At 37.2% G+C, this 22,649-nt stretch overlaps 1 protein-coding gene across 2 annotated transcripts in view; it reads right to left on the reverse strand.

Annotated features, from left to right (window-relative positions):
- PREX2 (phosphatidylinositol-3,4,5-trisphosphate dependent Rac exchange factor 2) overlaps nt 1–22,649 on the reverse strand; it is a gene marked incomplete at both ends in the record, with an annotated part of 171,534 nt that overhangs the window by 86,864 nt on the left and 62,021 nt on the right. For both annotated transcript variants that reach the window (XM_079533287.1, XM_079533286.1), the window contains 6 exons: nt 415–518; nt 5,124–5,224; nt 6,551–6,695; nt 10,137–10,286; nt 15,771–15,874; nt 18,195–18,328. In XM_079533287.1, the coding sequence (XP_079389413.1) occupies nt 415–518; nt 5,124–5,224; nt 6,551–6,695; nt 10,137–10,286; nt 15,771–15,874; nt 18,195–18,328 (738 nt within the window). The remainder of the gene's footprint in view (nt 1–414; nt 519–5,123; nt 5,225–6,550; nt 6,696–10,136; nt 10,287–15,770; nt 15,875–18,194; nt 18,329–22,649) is intronic.

Consider the following 22,649-nt stretch of genomic DNA (forward strand, 5'->3'; position numbering starts at 1 on the left):
ATGCTCTCAACTTAAATAAATAAATAAATAAACAAATAAAACATTTGGAGGAACTAAAATACTACCAACAAAAAATAGCACTGGAAAAAAAAAAATCACATAAGTAATCCTTAGTAGATTATAAAATATGATTATAAAAAAATTGTTCTGAAGTAGATTTCATCCCACACTGTTGTGTCTCGTAGCTCAGTATTGAATATTACTCTAGATACACCTTGCATTAACAAATACCAGCAGTAAAGCTATAATGAAAAAAAGCAGAAATGGAAAACAAAATCCAATTCACATGAATACAGAGACAGGCAAGTGTGAGGGGATGCTGTATATTCTTGCATAATATTTATTTCATTTCTCAACCAGAATCTCCATTTTGAATGCATTTTTCTTTATAATAGCAATTGCTTCACTTTTTACCTTAGAAATCACTTCCTGCATCTCACTCCTTGGATAGTATGTTCCGTCATCATATCGGAATCTGTACAGCATGTGTTCAGGTTTGAACTGGTGCTTATCAGTAACTAAATTAAAAAAAAAAAAAAGTACATTGTCAGCTTATTCTTCCTACAGGAGAGTAAGGAAGGACAAAGTCAATGATTCTAATAACAGTTCATTACAAAATAGATTTCTGACAAAGGGAAATGAGTAAATCATCTGCCACAAGTTGCTCTATGTCAGTGGTGATATTTTTCCAAACATTCAGGTAGTCCATAGGAAACTAATGAATTTTAAGTAACAGAATAAGATAAACAAACAGACTGGGAACAGTCTAGAAAACCAGGCACTTGCATGTGTTGTAGTCGTCAGCACTTTTGCAAAGCTTATCAATCAAATAGCCAAGAAGAAAGCTTCTTTTACAATTATCAATCTATTTTTCCACAGTACTCTACTCTAATTCTTGCTGAAACCAACCTCAGATGAGTCAATAAAGAATCCTCCAGATACCTGATCAGTCCTGCATGGGGGAGGGTAGAGGGCACGTCTTCCACTGTAGAGAGCCAGCTGAAGTTCTTGGTGCAAGAGACTCGCAATTCTTACAAGGCTCTTGAACAGCCTGGGTTGAAAGGGACCTCAAGGATCATGAAGCTCTAACCCCCCTGCCACATGCAGGGCCACTAGCCTCCCCATTTAGTACTAGATCAGGCTGCCCAGAGCCCCATCCAACCCATCCTTGAACACCTCCAGGGACAGGGCATCTACAGCCTTTCTGTGCAGCCTGTTCCAGCACCTCACCACTCTCTCTGTAAAGAACTTCCCTCTGACATCCAACCTAAATCTTCCCTCCCTCAACTTCAAACCATTTCCCCTTGTCCTGCAGTTATCAACCCTTTCAAAGAGTTGATTCCCCTCCTGTTTGTAGGCTCCCTTTAGGTACTGAAAGGCTGCAGTGAGGTCACCCCGCAGCCTTCTTTTCTCTAGACTGAACAAGCCCAGCTCCCTCAGACTGCCTACATAGAGGAGGTGCTCCAGCCCTTTGATCGTCTTTGTTGCTCTCCTCTGGACCCTCTCCAACAGCTCTCTGTTTTTCTTGTACTGGGGGCTCCAAACCTGGACGCATTATTCCAGACGGGACTTCACAAGAGTAGAGTAGAGGGGGACAATCACCTCCCTGTCCCTGCTGGCCCTCTCCTGATGGAGCTCAGGATACCATTTGCTTTCCAAGCTGCAAAAGCACACTGCTGGCTCATGTTAAGTTTTCCATCCATCGGGACCCCCAGGTGCTTCTCTGCAGGGCTGCTCTCAAGGACTGTGTCTCCCAGTCTTTATGGACACCTGGGATTCCTCTGGCCCAAGTGCAAAACCTCGCACTTTGCTGTGTTGAACCTCATGAGATTCACCCAGGCCCACCTTTCAAGTCTGTTGAGATCCCTCTAAATGGCATCCCTTCCTTACACTGTGGAAGTAAATATAAAGCAGTCATTTTGCCAAAGATCCATAAAGAAGGACCTTATCAGGTGGATTTCCATTCAACAGAATTTCACAAAATTTTGAGAACAAAACCTCACAACTTCATATGTTTTGTCAAAACATTTTCACAGTCTTCAAGCTCCTCGGTATCTCCACACATCCTCTGATTTGTGGATACAGAATTTGGACACGATATATACAGTGGTTTCACCAGTGTCGTATGCAAAGAAAAATAACTTCTCTACTTGCATTTGATATATCTACAGATAGTAAAGCCCAAGACATTATTCCAATTGTCTTGAACTGATGGCTTGTGCTGAGGTGATTATCCAAAATAAACCCTCTTTTACATACCATAAATTCAAAGTACATCAGACACAAAGTTCACACATGTAGTGCCTGGCACAAATGTTTAAATGAATTTTACTGTAGTACGATCATTTCAAGGAGGAATAGATATATTTTAAAAACTAATATCCTACCCTTGCAGAAAATACATATTCCAGTACATCAACACACATTAGGAGTTTTTTAAAATTGGAAACTACAGGAGGTAGAAAACACCACCACCAGGATCGTACCACAGAGGAAAAAAAAAAATGCCTGCAAAGCACCTTTCCATTCTTGCTTGCTCATGAACAGAGAAGTCTCCTTGCTCTGAAGAATGCTGTTTTGTCTTCACAGCCCCTACTAACACACAGCACACCAAAAACTATGGTAGTAGGCCCACAAAGTTGCCACTTCCTGAACTCCAGAAGGCAAGGAAACCAGACAAAGGTGTTTCCAACTCAAATGTATTGTGCAAAATACTAAATATATCCAGGAAACGCTGTGAGTGAAGCTCTGAATTGCTATTCATTTTAAGGTGGGTTTGCTTTTTTTTTATTCTTTTTTTCTATTATATAGATGTGATTTGGTTTGTTGTACTCAAGTGGAAGAATAGATGTATCAACCACTGATATCTACCAGTTTCAGGTTGTACATTTGCAAGAGCATAGTTTCAAATGCTTAAAGATGATAAACTGCTTCACTACCACTAAAATAAGGAATGCCAAGTTGTTTTGTATTTCACTACCAACCCTATACCCATACTCTCTTTTGGGACAGATTTTTATATGGCACACATCATGAACATGTTATTTTTACTTTTCTCCCAGGGTAATTTTGACTCAGATCAGTATAACAATCCCTTATTGTCTTGAGAGGAAGATTCCACCTCTATTCATCAGTAGTAAGTGACTGGACAAAATATCTCACTATGACAATGAATAAACAGATTTTATCTTTTGCAAAACTGGAAAAAGAAAACAAGGAAAAAAAGCTTAGCTTCTAAGAGTTCACAGACAAGGAAGCAAAACAATGCCCATCACAACACGAGTCTGGCACAGCTGGAATGAGCCATGTGCTAGAATATGTTAGGTCTAACAAAGCCCCCTACAACATTCACAATGTGAATAACAGCCAAACTTTCTTTCTGCCTTGCTCCCTCTGTGAAAACAGATGGTTCATTCAACTTTATTTTAAGAGTTCTATTTTCACTGAACCACAGCTGGATCAACTATTCAAAGTAACATGTCTGGCTCAAATTTCAGTAGTCTAATATAATTACCCATTTATCGTATGAAATTACACAATATTCATTTAAATCTGTACTGAGAAAGTCCATCAGCATATCTGGGATATAAATTACAAGATCAAGTATCAGTATCTAAAGGAGAGCTGTAAGAAAGAAAGGAATAGACTCTTTAGCAGAGTCTGTTGTAATTGGACATGGGGAAAAGGTTCCAAACTAAAAGAGGGGAAATTTAGATTAGATGTAAGGAAAAACTTGTCTTACAATAAATGTGGTGAGGAACTGAAATAGGCTGCCCAGAGAGGTGATGGATGCCCCATTTCTGGTGACATTCAAGGTCAGGCTGAATAGAGCTCTGAGCAACCTGATCTAGCTGTAGGTGTCCCTGTTCATTGTAGGGGAGTCAGACTAGATGAATTTTAATTGTCCTTCCAACTCAAACTATTCCACGATTCTAAGAGAAGAATCTCTGGCAAAAGAACCATTCAGTTGGAAACAGTCATGCGTGTGTAGGAAACACAATAGCATCTGCCACTTGAATGACAACGGAAGAAAATCACATAGACTGACATTAAGGCATTTAAGACTACATCATTGCTGATGAATAACTTCAGTGTTTTTCCTCCTACTCTGTGTATGTCTAACATGCATACAGTTAAGTGGCACTCTGTTGCTCCCACTTTACAGCCGAGGATGTGAAAACATGGTGGCAAAGTATTAAATTCATTACTGGCTAAAGTATTCAAGCATTACAATGAAAACTATCAATAATTCCATCTAAATTTATGCCTTGAAACCATGCTAGAACAGTAGCTAACTTCACAACTCTTTCACTAACTGCTTTTTATTTTTTTTCAAGTGACTGAACTTACTGTAAACCAAACATGCCTTCAAAAGCAGAAGTTTCTCGAGTTTGTTTATAAGATCCTGCTGGATCATACCTGCTAGAAGCAACAGAGACAAGGACCAGCTCTGACAAGAATGTCCAATAGATAAAATGTTACCAATGGAAATTACCCTGAAGAAATCAAACCTTATCAGCTCAAAATGGTACCATTTCAGTGATACATCCCTCCAGAATGAACTTAATACAGACAGTTGACTAGTAGACTGAAAACTTCAATATAAAAATATGAATTTTATTGAGTCTACAACCTAGTGAACAGGGCCTTAAAATACAAAAGTTAAAACTTTTGGTTTCTAGGCCAGATTTAGTGATTAAACTTGTAATCCTCAAGAGAGGATAAGGTACATTTACCAGCAGCCAGCTGTGAGTTTTTGCTCTTTCCTAACAACTCTTAGTCCTACATATGTTCCTAAAAGGCCTCACCTCACCTACATAAAAGGTTTAAATCCTTAAATGCAGAATCTACTTCAGTCTTATTCCAAGAGTTACTTTTGCTTAGAACGTAACAGCAATATTTCTATAGGTCCTGTTTGCAATGCTGTGACTGCACAAGTCTAAATCTGATTAAATTAGCAGATCTCTAGTAAATTTTTTAGGTATGGGCAATGGCCTCATAGATCCCTAAAAAGACATAATGAAGATTCAACATATGACCATTTTTTTGTCAGACAAAATTAAATCCACTACAATTACAATAAGTACCTTGAAAACAAGCAAGTTCAAACTAATTATATTTACCATGGTGGATAATGCCATTTTCTAATAAAGCTTGGCCAAGATGAACACCTTCTTCAGATCTGTGTATCTCTCCAATTTCTAACAACCAGGACACAAATTCACTGAAGGAAAACATATTAAAAAAATAAAAAAAAAACTTGAAATGTCATGCCACCATATCTACTACATTTTCTTCACAGTTACAAGTCTAGAAAGATGCCTTATTAACTTCGTAAGTGCTTCTTAAATTGAGTAACCATTAGAATGCTACATCAACTTTAAAAAAAAAAATTTCTGCTTTTTATTATTTAGACATAATACGCAGGTCATTCCAAAAGTATGGCAGTATGATAGAATAGTAGGCCTGTTATTTCTGAGACATTCTGAGCACAGAAATAAAGTATGTGGTGCACAATGAGGAAATACTGTGTTTATGTCACTATAGATCTGATGCAGTCCAGAGATATCAATCTTATGGCACATTAGATATTTGTACATCTGTTACAAATCAAAATACTGCATAGAAGGGCAGTGCAATATTCATAGCTTCTAACTGGTGACCCAGAGAACAGCATACTTCAAAAGGGTCCATTTCAAAGACACAAAAAACCACCTTTCATTTAAAGGTTCGAGAGTTTTACAAAATTCCATATGATGACTGTATTCTTCACCTTCTTCCAACAGTCCCTCTGAGAAAATGATTCAGTCACAGCTTAATAATTAATCTTAATCCTGGTTTCAACTCTCACTGGCTACAAGATATTGGATAGTACATGAAAATCTCCTGTTTCATTTCCTCTTTTGAACACGGTGGTAAGAATCTTCACCAAAACACACAGTTGTGTAAAATATTGACTGTACTTTTATCAAAACATTTCCATACTCATCTTATGGTCAGATGAAATAAGCCTCCAAAAAAAAATCTGCCTCCAAAAGTGGGGTTTTTTTTGGTAATATACATAACATCTAACATTACAGTACCTATTACTTTCTCTTCCTCTTGCATGCACGAGGAACATGGCATTCTAAAGATCTTCCACACAATAGGGGTAAATTTTTTAAGTATGTATGCTGCATTAAGTAATTCCATACCTGACATTCAGGCAAGAGGAAAAGGGAAACAGTTTTAGAGACAGATTTGTTCTAGGGGGTTAAAGCAAATTTGACACTCTAAATTAGGCATTACAGAAACAAAAATGCATTGAACACATAGAAAATTATTTCTCTAAAGAAATTATTTTATTGGATGCATTTTCATAGTTTCAGCCTTTGCAGCCTTGATCCTTTAAAAGCTACACATCCAGTTTCAGGCAGACCGTTTTGCACTTCGACTAAATTCTGAGACGGATAGTTCTAACAGACAATGTGTGGTTTTCATAAAATCCCAAAGAAGATTTAAAATGTGTTTTCAGAGAGTTAGAATTCCTGGTCTTGAATGCATGTAATACCTTCCAAGAAAGCATTTGGGGAACGTGGTTAATTTCCTCTTCCTGTCCTTGATGAGACTCCCTTGCTTGCACATCATTTTGTACAGTCTTTCTCCTTGCTCAGAGATCATCACCCAAGTGTCTTGTTCCATGCCCAATTTCAAACCTGTTAAAATTACAATAAAATTTTATGAAATGACATTGCCATTACATTTCAAAATCTTCATCAAAATTGAGAAGCGCTATCAATATTTTACATATCAACAAGCAAAAGGAATTGGTTTTTATTATTTTACTCCGAATCAAGACTTATTTATGAACATCTAATCTTCATAAAGCATAATCAAATGAGAGTTACAAATTACAGTGAAGTCTAATCGTTATTGCAAACATAACACCTTTACCAACAATACCATTGATACTGCAGTGATACTAATCCTGTAATTTTCACAGACTTCAGTATATGAACATTTACAAGGGAGATTTAAAAACAACTTTGTTCATACTCTTACCTTGTTACAAGAAAAGTATTTATACACTTTTTTTTTTTTTTTTCAGATTTCCAAGGAACTGTCCCTAATTATTTGTTATAAACCTGTTAATTTCATGAAAGATTAACCTACCCCTTTTCCACAAAAGCACTTTCATAACTAGATTTTTATTTGTTTCAGAATTTTCCCAAAAGCTATCAAGGAGATTAATTCAACATTTATTATTTTCATCTATTTCACCTCTTGAGAAAGTCACTACATTTTCAGAATTACAGATGAGTACAATAACAACCAGTTCTTGCTGAATTATGCATCACATTGGCCACTGACAGAAGTTTGCTCTCCCAAGGAGTACCACAGATCTTCATAAACCTTGTATTTTCTCTACAACAGTTCTTAATTCAGGATAAAACACACATTTCTGGAATGTCTTATTTGTTTTCAGTTTTTCTTTCCGAATTTGCACGTTTTTAGAAATTAAAACTGTGTATATTCGAGTAGTACTCTGCCTCTTCATTAATTCTGAAAAATAGCCAGACAAAAATTATAACAAAAAGCCAACAAAGGTATTGGTCACAGATACAGAAGTGTCTCTTACACACAAACCAGTTAGCAGTGGTGCCACACAACCATAAAACGTGACATACTCCCAGAAAAAGAACATCTAACCAGTATACTGCTTATGGAGCTTAAGGGATTCTGATGTTTTTCTCTGTATTGATTATTTGAAACAGGTAACCACAGCACCATCAGCCTTAAAATTGATGACCATTTAAATAGATTCCTATCTTTCAGAATGTCTCAGATGTTTACATAGAATTCTAAGTACTCACAGAAAGATTTCCTAACAAAAGTTTCCAATTCAGCTTTATTTCTCATAGAAAGAAAATACATCTAAAAATGTAGCCCTAGCTGAGAGTGAATTCAATAACCACTGAAAAGTCTGCTGAACTATTTCACTTGGGACATTCTCTCCCTTTTTGTTCAGCCTCACCATACAGACTGCAAATAATGTAGGCTGAGCTTCTCTCAGTACACTGAATCTCCAAGTCTCCCAAACTCAATGGTCCAGAAAGCCCCAAGACATGGCATACTAAGCTGCATTACCATGTTCCACATTCTGTATTCACCTAGTCTAGAGATCACTGCAATCTAAGGATCTACATGAGATGAGGGGGACACAGCATCACTAAGAAGGAATGCATAGGCAAGCTCTACCACACAGCGTAGTAAAGGGGGCAGTTAATCATGTGAGCCTTGCTCACAGCTCAGGAGATTTGCCAAGTGTGTTTATTTAATTTAGTTGGTGCCTGACTCACAAAGGAGACAAAAACACTGTCTTCATATGTGCTAGTCATTTACACCTCAGGGTAAATAAACATAAATATATAATGCATGAACAGTTTCTATTATTATTAAGCAAATACACAATTAAAGCACATTTACGTTCAAAATGAATTCCTGAAAAAGTGTTTACAGCAGTGTTCAGACAATATCTGAATTCTAAAAACAGGCCCATTTTTGTTTCTGAGTGATCTGAGAACCTTTTAGCAATGAAGTTGATGTATCCTGCTTTTTAATAGGTATATATACAGATGTTTTGAAAAAATTGTGCTGGAGGGGATGGATACATTTATAAGAGGATGAAGTAATTGAGATATTCAAGAAATACTTGTGAAGATTCTGTGTTACAAACCAAGCATGTACCAAATCCTCTCATACTCTAGCCTCTTCTTATTTCTTCCCCGGATGCCTCCTCAGTGGCAAAAGCTTTATGACCTCCAAGAGCTGAGTAATTCTTCAAATTAGAAGATGCTAAAATCTTTTCCTGACTTTAGAAAGCTACTTTCGACCTCAGGACTGGGAAGGTTTAGGTCAGACTCACCTCTGCTAGCAGTATAAAGTGAAATAACAAGAATACAACAACACAAAATACTCCTACTTACTCTTTGTATTCCTTACCTAAAGGTGCCAATCATCTAGAGAAACCAAAAAAACTTAGCAAAAGTGAAGTGGGATTTGTTAGAAATCTTTTTTAGCCAATTCAGACAAGGTCCTCCATTATCTGTTGCATTTGACGTCATCTTTTCCACACTGCTTTTCATTCAATATTCTAAAATGTTGAAGCTTGGGAACTCTACAGCACCTTTTTAGCTTTTTCAATATTAGTTCTCATGAGCACCATTGATTTGTCAATTCTCAGACACTCTAGTGGAAACTCTAATCCGATGGCAGATGTTATACAAAAAACATTCAGTAGTCAGACTTAAAAGACCAAAGAAACACTGTTATACTCTCTTCAGAGTGAAGTCACAAAACACTGGCTACTACAACAGTCCACAGGAAATCTAGACAGACCAGAAACAGAAACACAGATCTCACCACAAGGTCATACTTTCTTTCAGTACCAAGACTCCATACTTCCTTACTAATTAGGAATTTCAGCTTACAAATGAAATTAGCTTCAGAAGATGATGATGCATCATTTTTCCTTGTTTCTATTTTGTGCGGTTTCACCTTTAATACACAATGTTATTTATAGTCACTTTAAAAAAAAACAGGATCAATTTTAAGCCAAGTATTCTTCCACCTTGGTTCAGAAATTCAAAAAAGATAGCTGTTTGGTAATGGTGATTTTTTACCATCTTTGATTAAGGAGAATGCATGAAATATGGGGTAGTGGGTATATTCTGTACCATCTCATGTTGGATCATCTGCATGAAGAAACTTAGGAAACCCGCTCGTTTCAGTGATTCAAATTTCCATTCACAAAATGCGTACAGATCCCAAAAGGCATTCAGAATAGACCCTCCTATATCACAGACCATTCTCAGGCCTTAGTGAAATTATGACAACATACTGTGGTTAAGGATAAGCTGCAAAATCACACAAAGTCATCTCCCCATTTCCAAAATAACATTCACTACCAAAATATATGACACAAGTCATTACGTCCTTCTCAGTACAATTTTATTTTTTTCCAAGCTGGTATTCATAAACCATCAGCGGAACCTGACACCGGAAATTTGCTTAGCAGCTGGTTTTGTTTTATATCTCAATATATAAATATAGTATGGCTTTCTGGCAAATCAACACAAAGAAGTTTATTAACCTACCTTTTCGTCTCTCTCGCTCTTTCAAAATAGCTTCCAACCATTCTTGCTTCTCTTCAGGAGTTTTTGCCATGCATACAAACCATTTGTTCTTAGCTGTGTTGTGGATCTTCCAGCCATTAATGACAGTGTGGCCACTACTGTGGTAGTCAGCTGAGAACAGATAAAATGGCTTGAAGACCAAGAACTCTTGCAAAATAAATACTCATAATTCTTAAGAACTCCTAGCATGACACGCAAAAATTATAAAATATGGAAAACAAAACAAAGTAAAGTAGAACAAATTTAAAAAAAAAATGAAAGTTATTTGTGCCATTTGTGAACTACTACACCTTAGTGAGTGGTACTTTTAACTTTTAGTCAACTCAACATGTTTTTTATCATGTGACACAATTGCCTGGCATATGGAAGAAGACAGACTCGGTGCTAAAACAAGCAGAGTCCTCTTAAAAGAACTGATCGCTGTACTTAGAATACTTTTGTTTGTGTTAAACTGTCATAAATAGTTCCATAAAAAGCAGCATTGTGGTTTCAGCCATTAAATGTCTCAGAGCTGTTCTGCCAGTTGAATGATTTACTATTAAGTTTATGAAAGGACTAAGGACACGGGGAGGAAAATACAATTTTGTTCTAAAGAACAAGCAAATCATATCAGATATATTTTTACTGATATTTGATGTAAAATACATAAGTAAAAAACAATTTGTTTACACAAACTACAATATAACAAAATATAACAAAAGTCCATTATAAGCAAATGCACTGTTTTTGAAATATGTTCCTAACCAGCCTATTTTCAGCATGCACATAATGGGAGAGAAGTAACAACTGCTGCTAACGTTTGTAAATATCCTGAGTTTTGCCTGTTAACATGTAAAATGCTCTGCTACAAAAAATAGATAATTTACCTCATTGCCCTTTCTTTATTTACATGACATTTCATGTTAACATGCTAGTCCATAAATCTTATTCAGAAATTTGCTACACAGATCTTCTCTGAAACTAGCACCTTTGTACAGTCTGAATATCCTTGAATAGGATTAGGTACATCTCTTAAAGCAAAGTTTGTGAGGCATAAACAGCCTCTGAGAGCAAACACATCTTTTTGAATAAAATATAGATTAAAACTTGAATAAGTAAATAACTATTGTACAAATTATTACAAAAATCAAAGGTCAGCATTTTCTCACCATAAACTTTCATTAATAAACAAGAAAGCCCTGGGGCCAGCCCTGAACTATTCTAACAAATACAGACCTCTTTACTTTGTAAATACTTTTTCATAATTCAGCCCTGTTTTATATAATGAGATGGGATTTTCTAAAACTGAAACTCCTGCTGAAATGCTTGCTACAATTTCTCATAAATCTCAGCAGACATGCTAGTATCCTTTCAGTAACTCTGCATTTTAATTAGATGGAAAGCAGCCAAGCTGTCTACAGTGGGCTGGGAAATGTCAGGAACTACTAGAAAATTATGAGACTGATGGCTGCTTTCTAACTCAACAAAATTTTCTATTAATCAAAAGAATGGAAGAAAGTGCAAGCAAGTGTATGATGGAAAAGAAACTGAATTTATTTTTACTATACCACATTTCATACTGCTTACCTATGTACCACATTTTTATGCACACAACCTATGCTTAAAATCCTTTGCCTCTTTATAAACACTGATTCTTTAAAACTAACCATCATATCACTTGTGCAACTCCAGAAAACTACAGTCTAAAGCCAGAGAAAATAATGTCTCAGACAGAAGCTATCAGTTGAGAGGCTGCAGTCTTCTGGAGATGAGAGGTTGAAGGGCTACTAGAGGAAGGAAACTTTACATCCGCCTGTATTATTTTTGTATGGGCTTAAAAATCTAGCAATTAAGCACTAGTTGCACCTTTTTGTTTATTTGCTTTTAAGTTGCAGGTTAACATGTATAAAACTACAGGGTAATATTTTTCCTGTGGTCTTTTTTCATCATGCATCTGTGATCCCAACACCCTCATTTGGCAGGGAAATATGATCTCTAACACAGCAATTAAAATTGTGTGTAAAAAAAGCAGTCAAAAACACAGATTTAGGTACCTACATTTCACTGCGAACCAAATTTTGATGTTAACTTAAGAGTTTAATTCAGAAAATTCGGCTCATCCAGCTGCTTGAATATCTCAGCGTACAGAGTGGCATTTTAAATTTGCAGTTTTCACTGCCTCTGAATTTCTGTAACTACAGGACCCTGAGTGCTGGCAATTTGGTAACATATTTATCTCATGCCCTTCAAAATCACAGAACTCTCTGAAAAGCCCAAACACCTACTTGGGTGCTAAGATTGCCTAATGCTAGCTGGCAGTCAGTTCAGGTGGATGAACACATGTAGCTGTCACCAAATTCGGCAATAATAACCCACTACTATAATGTCCAGCTCGACTTTGATCTCTACCTTTAACTATGACACCCCTTTACTTTTTTGATCCATGTGCTACCCATGACTTTAAGCCCTCAAGCTGTATGGCCTCCCCAGTACACCTATCAAAGTCATCTTAATGGCATTTCAGCATTCTGCTACTATTCCATACAAACTCCTGCCAATTTTGGACAGCCTGTTGAACGAAATCCGATGGAGAGCTTCACACCTGCTGCCTGGATGGACAGACAAGAGGTGTGCATGTTCTGATGGGCCAGCTGCACAGGAAACATGCACGCTTCACAGCAAAGTAATCACATCTGCCACTCAGGCTAAGCAAAGGATTTGCAAATCTGACATCCTGGTTAGAGCAGAGAGAATTTCATAAGACTTGAAGGTGATCTTCCCAAAGTCTAAAGAAGCACGCTGAACAATTTATTAAGTTTCTATCTTCACAAGAGAAGGAAATGAAAGATGACATTGTCTAATGATACACAGCAATACATTAAAAGCTTGCAATTTGAAAAATTGCGACAAATTTTTTACAAAATTCAACACTCAACCCTTTAAGAGATGCATATCAAGCAATTTGTTAGTGCCATATGCAATAGACTTCTTTTCCAAGCAAATAAATAAATAAATAAATATGTTGAAGGACTTCTATGTGTCACAGTGTTCAGACTCTCAAGAGCACCAGTGCTCAAAAACACCAATCACATAATTGCTGCAGAGCCTTGGTTCCCTGCCTCTTCCTTATACATTTTTCCAGCAATCTCTGGTTACTATTATCACACAATGATTTTTCTGTTTCATGCTTTATTTCAAGACAGAACTAGCATAATAAACCATAAATCTGGAATTTCCTAAGCATCAAGTGCCTGTCTTCGTAAACTAAATAGCATTCATTTAATGACGGGTGAAAGCCTTTAAAAATGTACTTTCCTCTAAATTCTAAGAACTGAATAAACAAAACAGAGTGCTTCGTGATGTTGAAAAGGAAGGAAAAAGAGGAAGAAAGAAGGAAAGGAGAGAAAGCTTCTCAACTGTACTGCTCAGTCAAGAAAAACCTTTGTTAATTTCTGTAGGTATATTGTTCATTAGCATGACAATAAACCACACCAGGACACTGTTTTCCTATTTCTATTCATCTGTTTATCAACAGTAAAGACTACACTCCTACATTTATCAGTGCTGAAAGCAAACACAGTTATCCAGTTCCCTAGAGCACTATGGTTCTTTATACCAAGAGAACAGATGATCCCAAAATCTGCAATAAAGATCTGTGGAAGTATCACCTAGATTCAAGTCTTTAATGCTTACAAAAGCCCCATGAAGAATACATGAGAAAGTCAGATACAGCTATGGAAATAAAATCACAATGCCCCTAAGAGCTTGTACTCTGAAATTAGAATTATGGAGAATGATGGATAATAGATTATTAAGGAGAAGAAAATAATATAACAAACATTCACTTGCAAAGCTTATATGAACGAGGCTCAAAGAACAAATTGCTATGCTTGAGAATTACATAAGGCAAAAAGAATGCAATAAAATATTACAGGGTTAAAGTTCAAAGGCTGATGACTACAGGGGATGAGAAACAAGACATCTGAGTGCAACAAATGAGAACAGTACAAAAAATAAGACAGTGGAAGGTTAAAGAAGAGCATCGTGTAAGACTTACAGATGCACAAGGAGAGGGACTTCTGACCACAAGGAAGAAAACAAGTTTATTTAAAAAAAAAAAAAAAAAAAAAAAAAAAAAGTGACAGAAATAAAAAAAAAAAACGAAGGAAAGCTTCCACAGGCCAGGGAAATGGCAAATATTTTGATATTTCAAAGAGAACCATACAACATCAAAAAAGAATAATTACAAGAAAACTGTTCTAGGATACTGGACTAATAGAAATGGAGAAGGCAGGAAACTTGGGGATGTGGAGGAAAAAAGGTGAGAATTACACACAAAATAAAATAATCAAACCATTAACTCATGTTTCTGAAGTGAGGAAAGGAACCTCTCCAGGTTTTAGAAATGTTCCATATAACAAAGCAACAAGATTTGAAATGGCTCAGGAGAGGAAGTGGGAAGGAAGGAAGATGGCCTTCACTATTGTATGCAAGGCTATAGGAAATGGGTAAGGTAGCAAGACTTCCTATTGATGGAGGAAATTAGACTACTGGTGTCTGGAGCAGAGAGGGGGATAACCTGCGCTTGAAAATTCACTAAGAAAATCATAGAATCACAAGGTTGGAAACCATCTAGTCCAACCGTCTCCTCATCACCATTGCCACCACAAGCACTAAACCATATCACGCAGCACATCGTCCAGACGCCTCTTGAACACTGCCAGGGACGGCGACTCCACCACCACCCTGGGCAGCCATTCCAGTGCCTGACCACTCTCTGACAGAAAAAGCTTTTCCTTATGTCTAAAAATGAATGCACAGGAAATAAAAGGACAGTGTAAACAAGATCAAGTACAGAATAGCAAGAACAAGCTAATGAAGAAAGTAATGACAGCCTTGAGAAATACAGATGATGAATGCGGTGAAAGAAAGAAATCTTCACTAAAGACAACAGAAGAAATATTTGCTTAAAGCACGGTAATGCATGGAATTGGAAACAATGAAATGTTGTATTACAAAGTTCTTAGAATATTCATGGTGGATATAATCTTCTGTGGTCCCAGCAATGTCAAGAGTTATAATTAAAGTGATGTCAACTAATAGAGGGAGAGTTCATTAGTTTTCTCTGGAAAAGAACTTTCAAAGTACAGAAAACTGCAAAGAAAAGTAGAAAACTAGAAATCCAGTATGAGTCATAGATTCATTGGAAATATAAAGTAATGCCTCCTATTTTATTATGTCCTAAAAGTATTATGAAAAACTTTTTTCTTTTCCTCAAACACCTTACAAATTCAGCATTTGCTTCTACAAATACATCACCTGCCTAGGGATACTATTTAGTAGAGCTGTAATGTTATAAAGTTAAACATATGACTCCAGTTGAGCAATAAATGTTACTCTGCTTTATTACTCTGTTCAGGCTAGTGTAAAAGTCATCTATGACTGTTGAGCTAATAAAGTATGAAAGCAATGATGTGTCACAGAAGTAGAGTTTTGATAAGAGCAGATCGCTCTTTTGAAGTGGCTTCTTATTCTCTTTATTTTCAAAGAAATTATGAAGCTGCATTTGATTTCAGCACCATTTACTCTGTAAATCCGCAGCACAAATATACTCACCTGTTCCATCATCTACATTCTCTACCTCCATCACTTCTGTGTTTATTCTGCCCCGAAAGAGGTAACGATGGCCATCTGTAGATGCTTTGCTGTTCTTCAATCGCCTGATCAAAGAGGAGCAGATAAGCAGTCACGCACAATCTTGTGATTTGTTTCTACAATGCTACTTGTACAAGTAGCATTTAATGACAACTAAAAGTGTCATAGCCCACTTATACCTGTGCAATTGAACTGTGGAAGTCATTCCTGAATAGGACACTCCTGACATTAAAGCAAAATGCTACCTCTGACAAGACTTAGATACGAACTGCTAGATGACAAGAGATTTTGTAAACAAAGTCTCATACTAAATGTCCTGTTCCAGTACCTTGATACTTACATGTCACTCTGTCATTAAAGACAAAATACAGCATGGGAGAATGTTTCCTCCTGGCTTAACCTCCTTACACTTGTCAAGAAATTCAAAACAAGGATAGTATGACTGAGAAAATGAAATAACACCTTTAGATATAAACTGTGTCCTATAAACATTAACCTCATCTGTGGTGTTTATGCCTGGAAGAACAATAAAGACATTTTTTCTTACATAAGAGTTAATCAGAAATTATAATTAAGAATTGCTGAAATTTTGTGTAGGCATTGGTATAACTGCAAACCTACTGAAAGTTTTTTGAGACTCCTAGTCCCATGCAGCTTCTCTTATGTAAGATAAACCAGAAGTAGTAAGCATAAAAGGTTCAGTATATTTTTTCTCCAAAGTAAACTAAACCCAGTAACCCAAGAGACATTTGTATCTGTGAAACTAAAGCTTATTTATCCATGTTTACACAACTGTGCTGAAAAGAATGATCAAAAACTATATAAAATATCTTGCTCTACTAAAAAAAAAAAAAGAAAGGACTTAAAAATTGTCAAAATACAAGCTTCCTGTGAAGAACACCCTCTTTGCCTACTTGCCAATCACAGAATCACCAAGGGAGGAAAAGACCTACAAGATCATCCAGTCCAACCACCTACTGATCACCAATAGTGCTCACTAAACCAGATTCCTCAACACAACATCCAAACATTCCTTGAACACCTCCAGGGTCGGTGACTTCACCACTTCCCTGGGCAGCCCATTCCACTGTCTGACCACTCTTTCAGAAAAGTATATATATACATCATATTGTGTTTTGAAGCATTCTCAGGTCATTGCTGTACTACACAATACATGAAGATTGTGGTGCCCCACACTGGAGTTCTGGTCTCCATTATCAGTGGCAAAGAATTGTATTTGGCTGCGGTATTAGAGAGAATTTCCAAGGTCTATTTTGTATCTAAGGACCCACAAAGGATCTATTTAGAAGTATGTGTACTTACTGGCTACTCAAAGCTGTTTTGCATCAACAGACAAACTCAAACAGGAATACCTGTACTCAGAACTCCTATTTTGCAGAAGTGTAAGAATACTTAGTGAACACTAACTGTAGAACATTGCTGCTGAATTACAGAATTGTTCCTTGTGATATACCAAGAAATAGTGTCCTGGTTCTCTTCCCTGATTAGACGTACAAAGGCTTGAAATACTTGAATCCATAGAGACAAATTTCATAGCATAAGCTACAATACTATGTGTTTCAACTATAAATTCAAATTGTTTACCCTTCCTACAAGAGAGTGGGACTATCACATAGAACTCATTGTGGAAGTCTGATGAAGTAGATTCCTTCTCTCTGTACATCACCATTTGGTTTCCGCACTACTGCACAACATTTTCAGTGTTTGAATTAAATACATCTCTCCCTGGATGATAGGTCTTCTCCGAAAATGCTGAAGTATATACTGAATCATAGAATCATAGAATCGCAAGGTTGGAAACGACCTGCAAGATCATCCAGTCCAACCACCCTCCCATTCCTAGCACCACAAGCTACTAAACTATATCTCGTAGCTCTTCATCCAGGCGCCTCTTGAACACTACCAGGGACGGCGACTCCACCACCTCCCTGGGCAGCCATCCCAATGCCTGACCACCCTCTTGAGAGAAAAAGTTAGTCCTAATGTTCAACCTAAACCTCCTCTGGTACAACTTCTGTCCGTTTCCTCAGGTCCTACTATTTGCCTGGGAGAAGAGGCCAGACCCTTTTTCATCACAACCTCCCTTTAGGAAGTTGTAAAGTGCACTGAGGTCTCCCCTGAGCCTCCTCTTCTCCAGACTGAACAATCCCAGCTCCCTCAGCCCCTCCTCATAAGACTTGTGCTCCAGACCCCTCACCAGTTTCGTTGCCCTTCTCTGGACACATTCCAGGGCCTCAATGTCAATGCAATTAATCACAGTAAGTATTTTGGAGTTGTTCAAATATTCAGAAAAAGCATACAAAGAACCAGCTCTACCGTGAGAAAAACACAAATGATTTTTCCAAGTGTAAGTGAATTCTTTACCTGTGCTTTTTTTTGCAGTACACCAAAAGGTTATCAAAGAGAAAGAATATCCGCTCTTGGATATTTCCCGCTGAAATCTTCAGAAGTAATCCGCTTCGCAGCATTTCTGTGCATGTATCAGTGATGTTAGACCCCTACAGACAATAGTAAAGAGATCATTTTTTTGTGTGAATTCTACAGCAAGAAAGGACAGCGTCTCTCACACAGACAGTGGTAACAATTCTCCAAAACATCAAGATTAATACACATGGTAATATATTACTTTGTAACTTTGTAATATTTTTAAAAATTTACTTAATGATGTTTAACATTAGCTTTGTGTTCATGTAGTAACTGGAGTAATGGTTTGTTCCTTTTTTGAACGCTTACATTTGAAATCAGGCAAACGTCTCAGTAATTTTAATATTTATTAGGAAATGCGTGAAAGTGGGGCTTTGAAACACATAATGTATGCCAAGATGAACTGGAAATCTAAGGTATCATAGAACTCAAACATCATTAAAATTATACATATAATTCCACACTAAATTGAGCTACAGATAGATTCAAAACAAAAATCAGTAACGTTTAAAATTCATGCAAAGTTAACAACAGCATATACAATTAAGACTGCCTAGCATACTACTTAACATACTCTGAAGACATCAGAATTTTGCTAATCTTTGTACACTTGGGATAAAATTTCCCATGCCTCATTTTTCTTCAGGCAGATCATTCTCCTATTTGAAAAGAAGGTGGGCATTTTCAAAAAGGTTAATGAAAAAGAAGCAACTTTAACAAGGAATAACATTTTTCCACAAATATTTCTATGAAAAATTCCTACCATTTCAATGCCTTACAAAGGCAAACTAACCTCCTGAGAAAGCCTGCCTTGAATTCAAGTTGTTCTCTGTTGTTCTGAATATCATAGACTCACACAAACATTTAGGTTGGAAAAGACCATTAAAAGTCACCAAATCCAAAGATCGACTGGGCACTAACGAGTTCACCACATCTCTAAAGTGCCACATCCACACATCTCAAAATATCTCCAGAAACAGAGACTCCACCACTTCCCTGGGCAGTCAGTTCCAATCACTGTTCCAAGGGTTTTTTCACCTTTTCCATGAAGTTCTAACAACCCCCCTGGCAAATCACAGAATCACAGAATGGCCAGGGTTGGAAGGGACCTCAAGGATCATGAAGCTCCAGCCCCCCTGCCACAGGCAGGGCCACCAACCTCCCCATTTAGTACTAGACCAGGCTGCCCAGAGCCCCATCCAACCCATCCTTGAACACCTCCAGGGACAGGGCATCCACAGCCTCTCTGGGCAGCCTGTTCCAGCACCTCACCATTCTCGCTGTAAAGAACATCCCCCTGACATCCAATCTAAATCTTCCCTCCTTCAACTTAAAACCATTTCCTCTTGTCTTCCTGTTATCTACCCTTTCAAAGAGTTGACCCTCATCCTGTTTATAAAAACTTGAGGCCATTTTCTCAGGTTCTAACACTTGTCAGCAGAGAAAAGATACAAAACTCCTTTCAAGTTCCTGTAGAGAGCAAAGGTGTCTCCACTCAGCCTCCTGTCCTTCAGACTAAATAAGCCCAGTTCCTTCAGTCAGTCTTCAGTATGTCTTCTTCTCTATTCCCTCCACCAGCTCCACTGCTCTTCTCTGAGCATATGCCAGCAACTCAATATTTTTCTTGTAGTGAGGGGCCCAAAACTGAACAGAGTATTTGAAGTGTGGTATTTCCCGTGCCAAGTTCAGCAGGACAGCCACTTCCTTAGTTCTGCTGGCCACACTGTTTCTGACACAAACTAGGATGTCATTGGCCTCCTTGGCCACACCGCTGGCTCATGTTCCACACCACTGCCTGATGTTCAGCCGGCTGTCAACAAGCATCCCTAGGTTTTTCTCTGTTGAGAAATTTTCCAGCCACTCTTCCTCGTATCTATCCTGCTTCACGGTGGTGGTGCGGCTCAAGTGCAGGACACAGCATACTGTCTGATTGACTGCCATACAAATCCATGCTTCTGAGAGACAGATCTCCCATCCCTGTGCTATAGTAATTCGTAGCATCCTATCAACAATTACACATCTGACTGCACCTAAACATACAGCCCTGGCCCAAGGAGTTTCCTAATTTTAAGCAGTCAACATTCAACTTGGAAAATCTGCCATAGCCAGGATTTTCCTTTTGTCTGCACATGTTCTGAATGATTTCTACTTGCAATAACTGCATTACTTCCTCTTGATCTAATCACAGCAGCCCACCAAAAAAAAAAAAAAAAAAAAAAAACAACAAAACCCACTCAATTAAGAACCAAGAAGCAATCACGGGTTCACTCTCAGCTCCTCATCTTACCATTTATCCTTTGTACATCACAGCTCTGAATGTTGAGCAATAGCTCAGACTCTGCTCTAAGGGGCAAACAGGCTGTTTACAGAGATAAGAGAGATTGCACAACTATAACCACAATTCAGCTCTACAGATCAAGAAACTTCAATATCAATGCTAACTACTTTTGATTCTAACTGGGATAAAATGAGGCAAAATGAATGTCGTTTGTAGCTGCTAGGCCATACTTCCTTTCCTAAGAGAGAATAAGCACCAGAAGCTAACAAATTAATCTTACAGTCTTATTAGAAACCAAACATCAAAGCATTTTAAAAGCACATTCAATAATATAAATTAAGAATAAATTAGGACTGTATTTAATTCTTGCTAACAACAACAGAAAAGTAGGTTATTACCTTCCATTCTATTTCACTTCATTTGTACATTAATAAGAGTAACTAATACCTTATGCTACTTTTAAACTTTGTTGCAATTTAATTTTAAAAGTCTGGGTTTTGTGTTGCCTTGTTTTTACAGAAAATTCCATCTTTGCTGGAAAATTATCATTTCTACCTGGGAACCAAAAAAATTAATTTTAAGGTTTTAAAACTGTATCAGCAGTTTCAGTTTTCTACAAAAGGGTGTATTTTTTGCAGAGAAGACATTTAATGAAATCATTTAATCTCTTTATATTGAAATACTCATTTTCACTGCAGGAAAATTTAACCTTCTCCCAACAGCCCAAGCAAGTTCTGTCACTACGTCAGAATCATGACTTCAAATACCACATTTTTTACATATGCTAAATCTATATGTTTCAGGTTACCTCAATTCCCAAGATTTACCTCATTTACGATTCAAGTTTAACGCTGCAGCATGACATTTTATCTGTACCACGTTACTATACTTTGCTATTATTTTCCTCTTCATTTTCCTCTTCTTCTAATACAAATTACTAGATGATGAAAACATTATAATGGTACTTTTTTCCCTTAGAGACCTCCCTTCCAAATACTGAACAATGTTAACTTCACTTATCCTATACCTTTTGACAAGATCATAACCCATGCTGGTGTGGCTGTAGGTCAATGAATTTTGTTATTACTGTTGCATTTTCTGAAGTCCAAGGGAATAAGATAACAGGATCAGAAGTCACGTCTGGCTGTCCTACATAACACTGTCAGTGCAGAAATATCCCTCCTTCTGCTCCCTCCACCACACCATATGCGTTCAACACTGTGAGGGTCAGCCTGCTCCTAGAATTTGGTTGGGAAAGGAGCTGAAAGGGACAGAAAAGGAAGGATATATTATGTGAAAGTAATGCCAATTCTACATCTGACGTAAGCACTCCTCTCCAGAGCATCCCAAAAAACATCCCAAAGAAGGACATGATGGGCTGCACAAAGGACAAGCATATCACATAATTCAAAGGAGGAATGAAAACTATAGAAACCTTCTCATGAAGGATGCATCTGCACTTTAAACAAGGGTTTACAGCAGGAATACTCAAACTAGTTTATTCCTAGGCCATTAGGATAACTCATTTATCCAGCTCTGAGCAGTCCTTCTTGTGGAGCAAGTTCAAGGCTACAAGTGAGAGGACACCCTTGTCCTATAAGCAGGAGAGGCTACTGACTCCACAGCTAAAACTGAACAAACCTTTGGAACAAATATTACCAAGTTTTTCTGAGACAAACACGCTTTCATTAAATATTTGAACTCAAACTACCAAGGAAATCTTAAATGTGAGCAATTAGAACATAAAAAGTAATTTGCTTTAATAAAATTTTCATGAAAACATTTATCATATATACTCACTGCTTGCAAGTGAAGATCATACAGTTGCTCACTGTAGCACTGCTCCTATGCTACAACTCATGTATTGATATGAAGTACCAGCAATTAAAGCTGATGAAGTATTTTTAGTGAAACCAGAATTCTTACAACATAGTTTGTCCTTCATCTTTCTTACAGAGTCATTGAAGACCCAAATATCTTTCTTTAGAATAGTACTTAATACAAAATAAAAACACTAAAATACATTGGAAGGAGAAAGTCTATATGAAAGAAATTTAAAATATTCCCCTTTTATCCTTAAGTCATTAAATACATATCTTTGATAGTAAAAAACGTCC

Source organism: Tetrao urogallus (genome assembly GCF_951394365.1).
Source record: "Tetrao urogallus genome assembly, chromosome: 3".
Lineage (NCBI taxonomy): Eukaryota > Metazoa > Chordata > Aves > Galliformes > Phasianidae > Tetrao > Tetrao urogallus.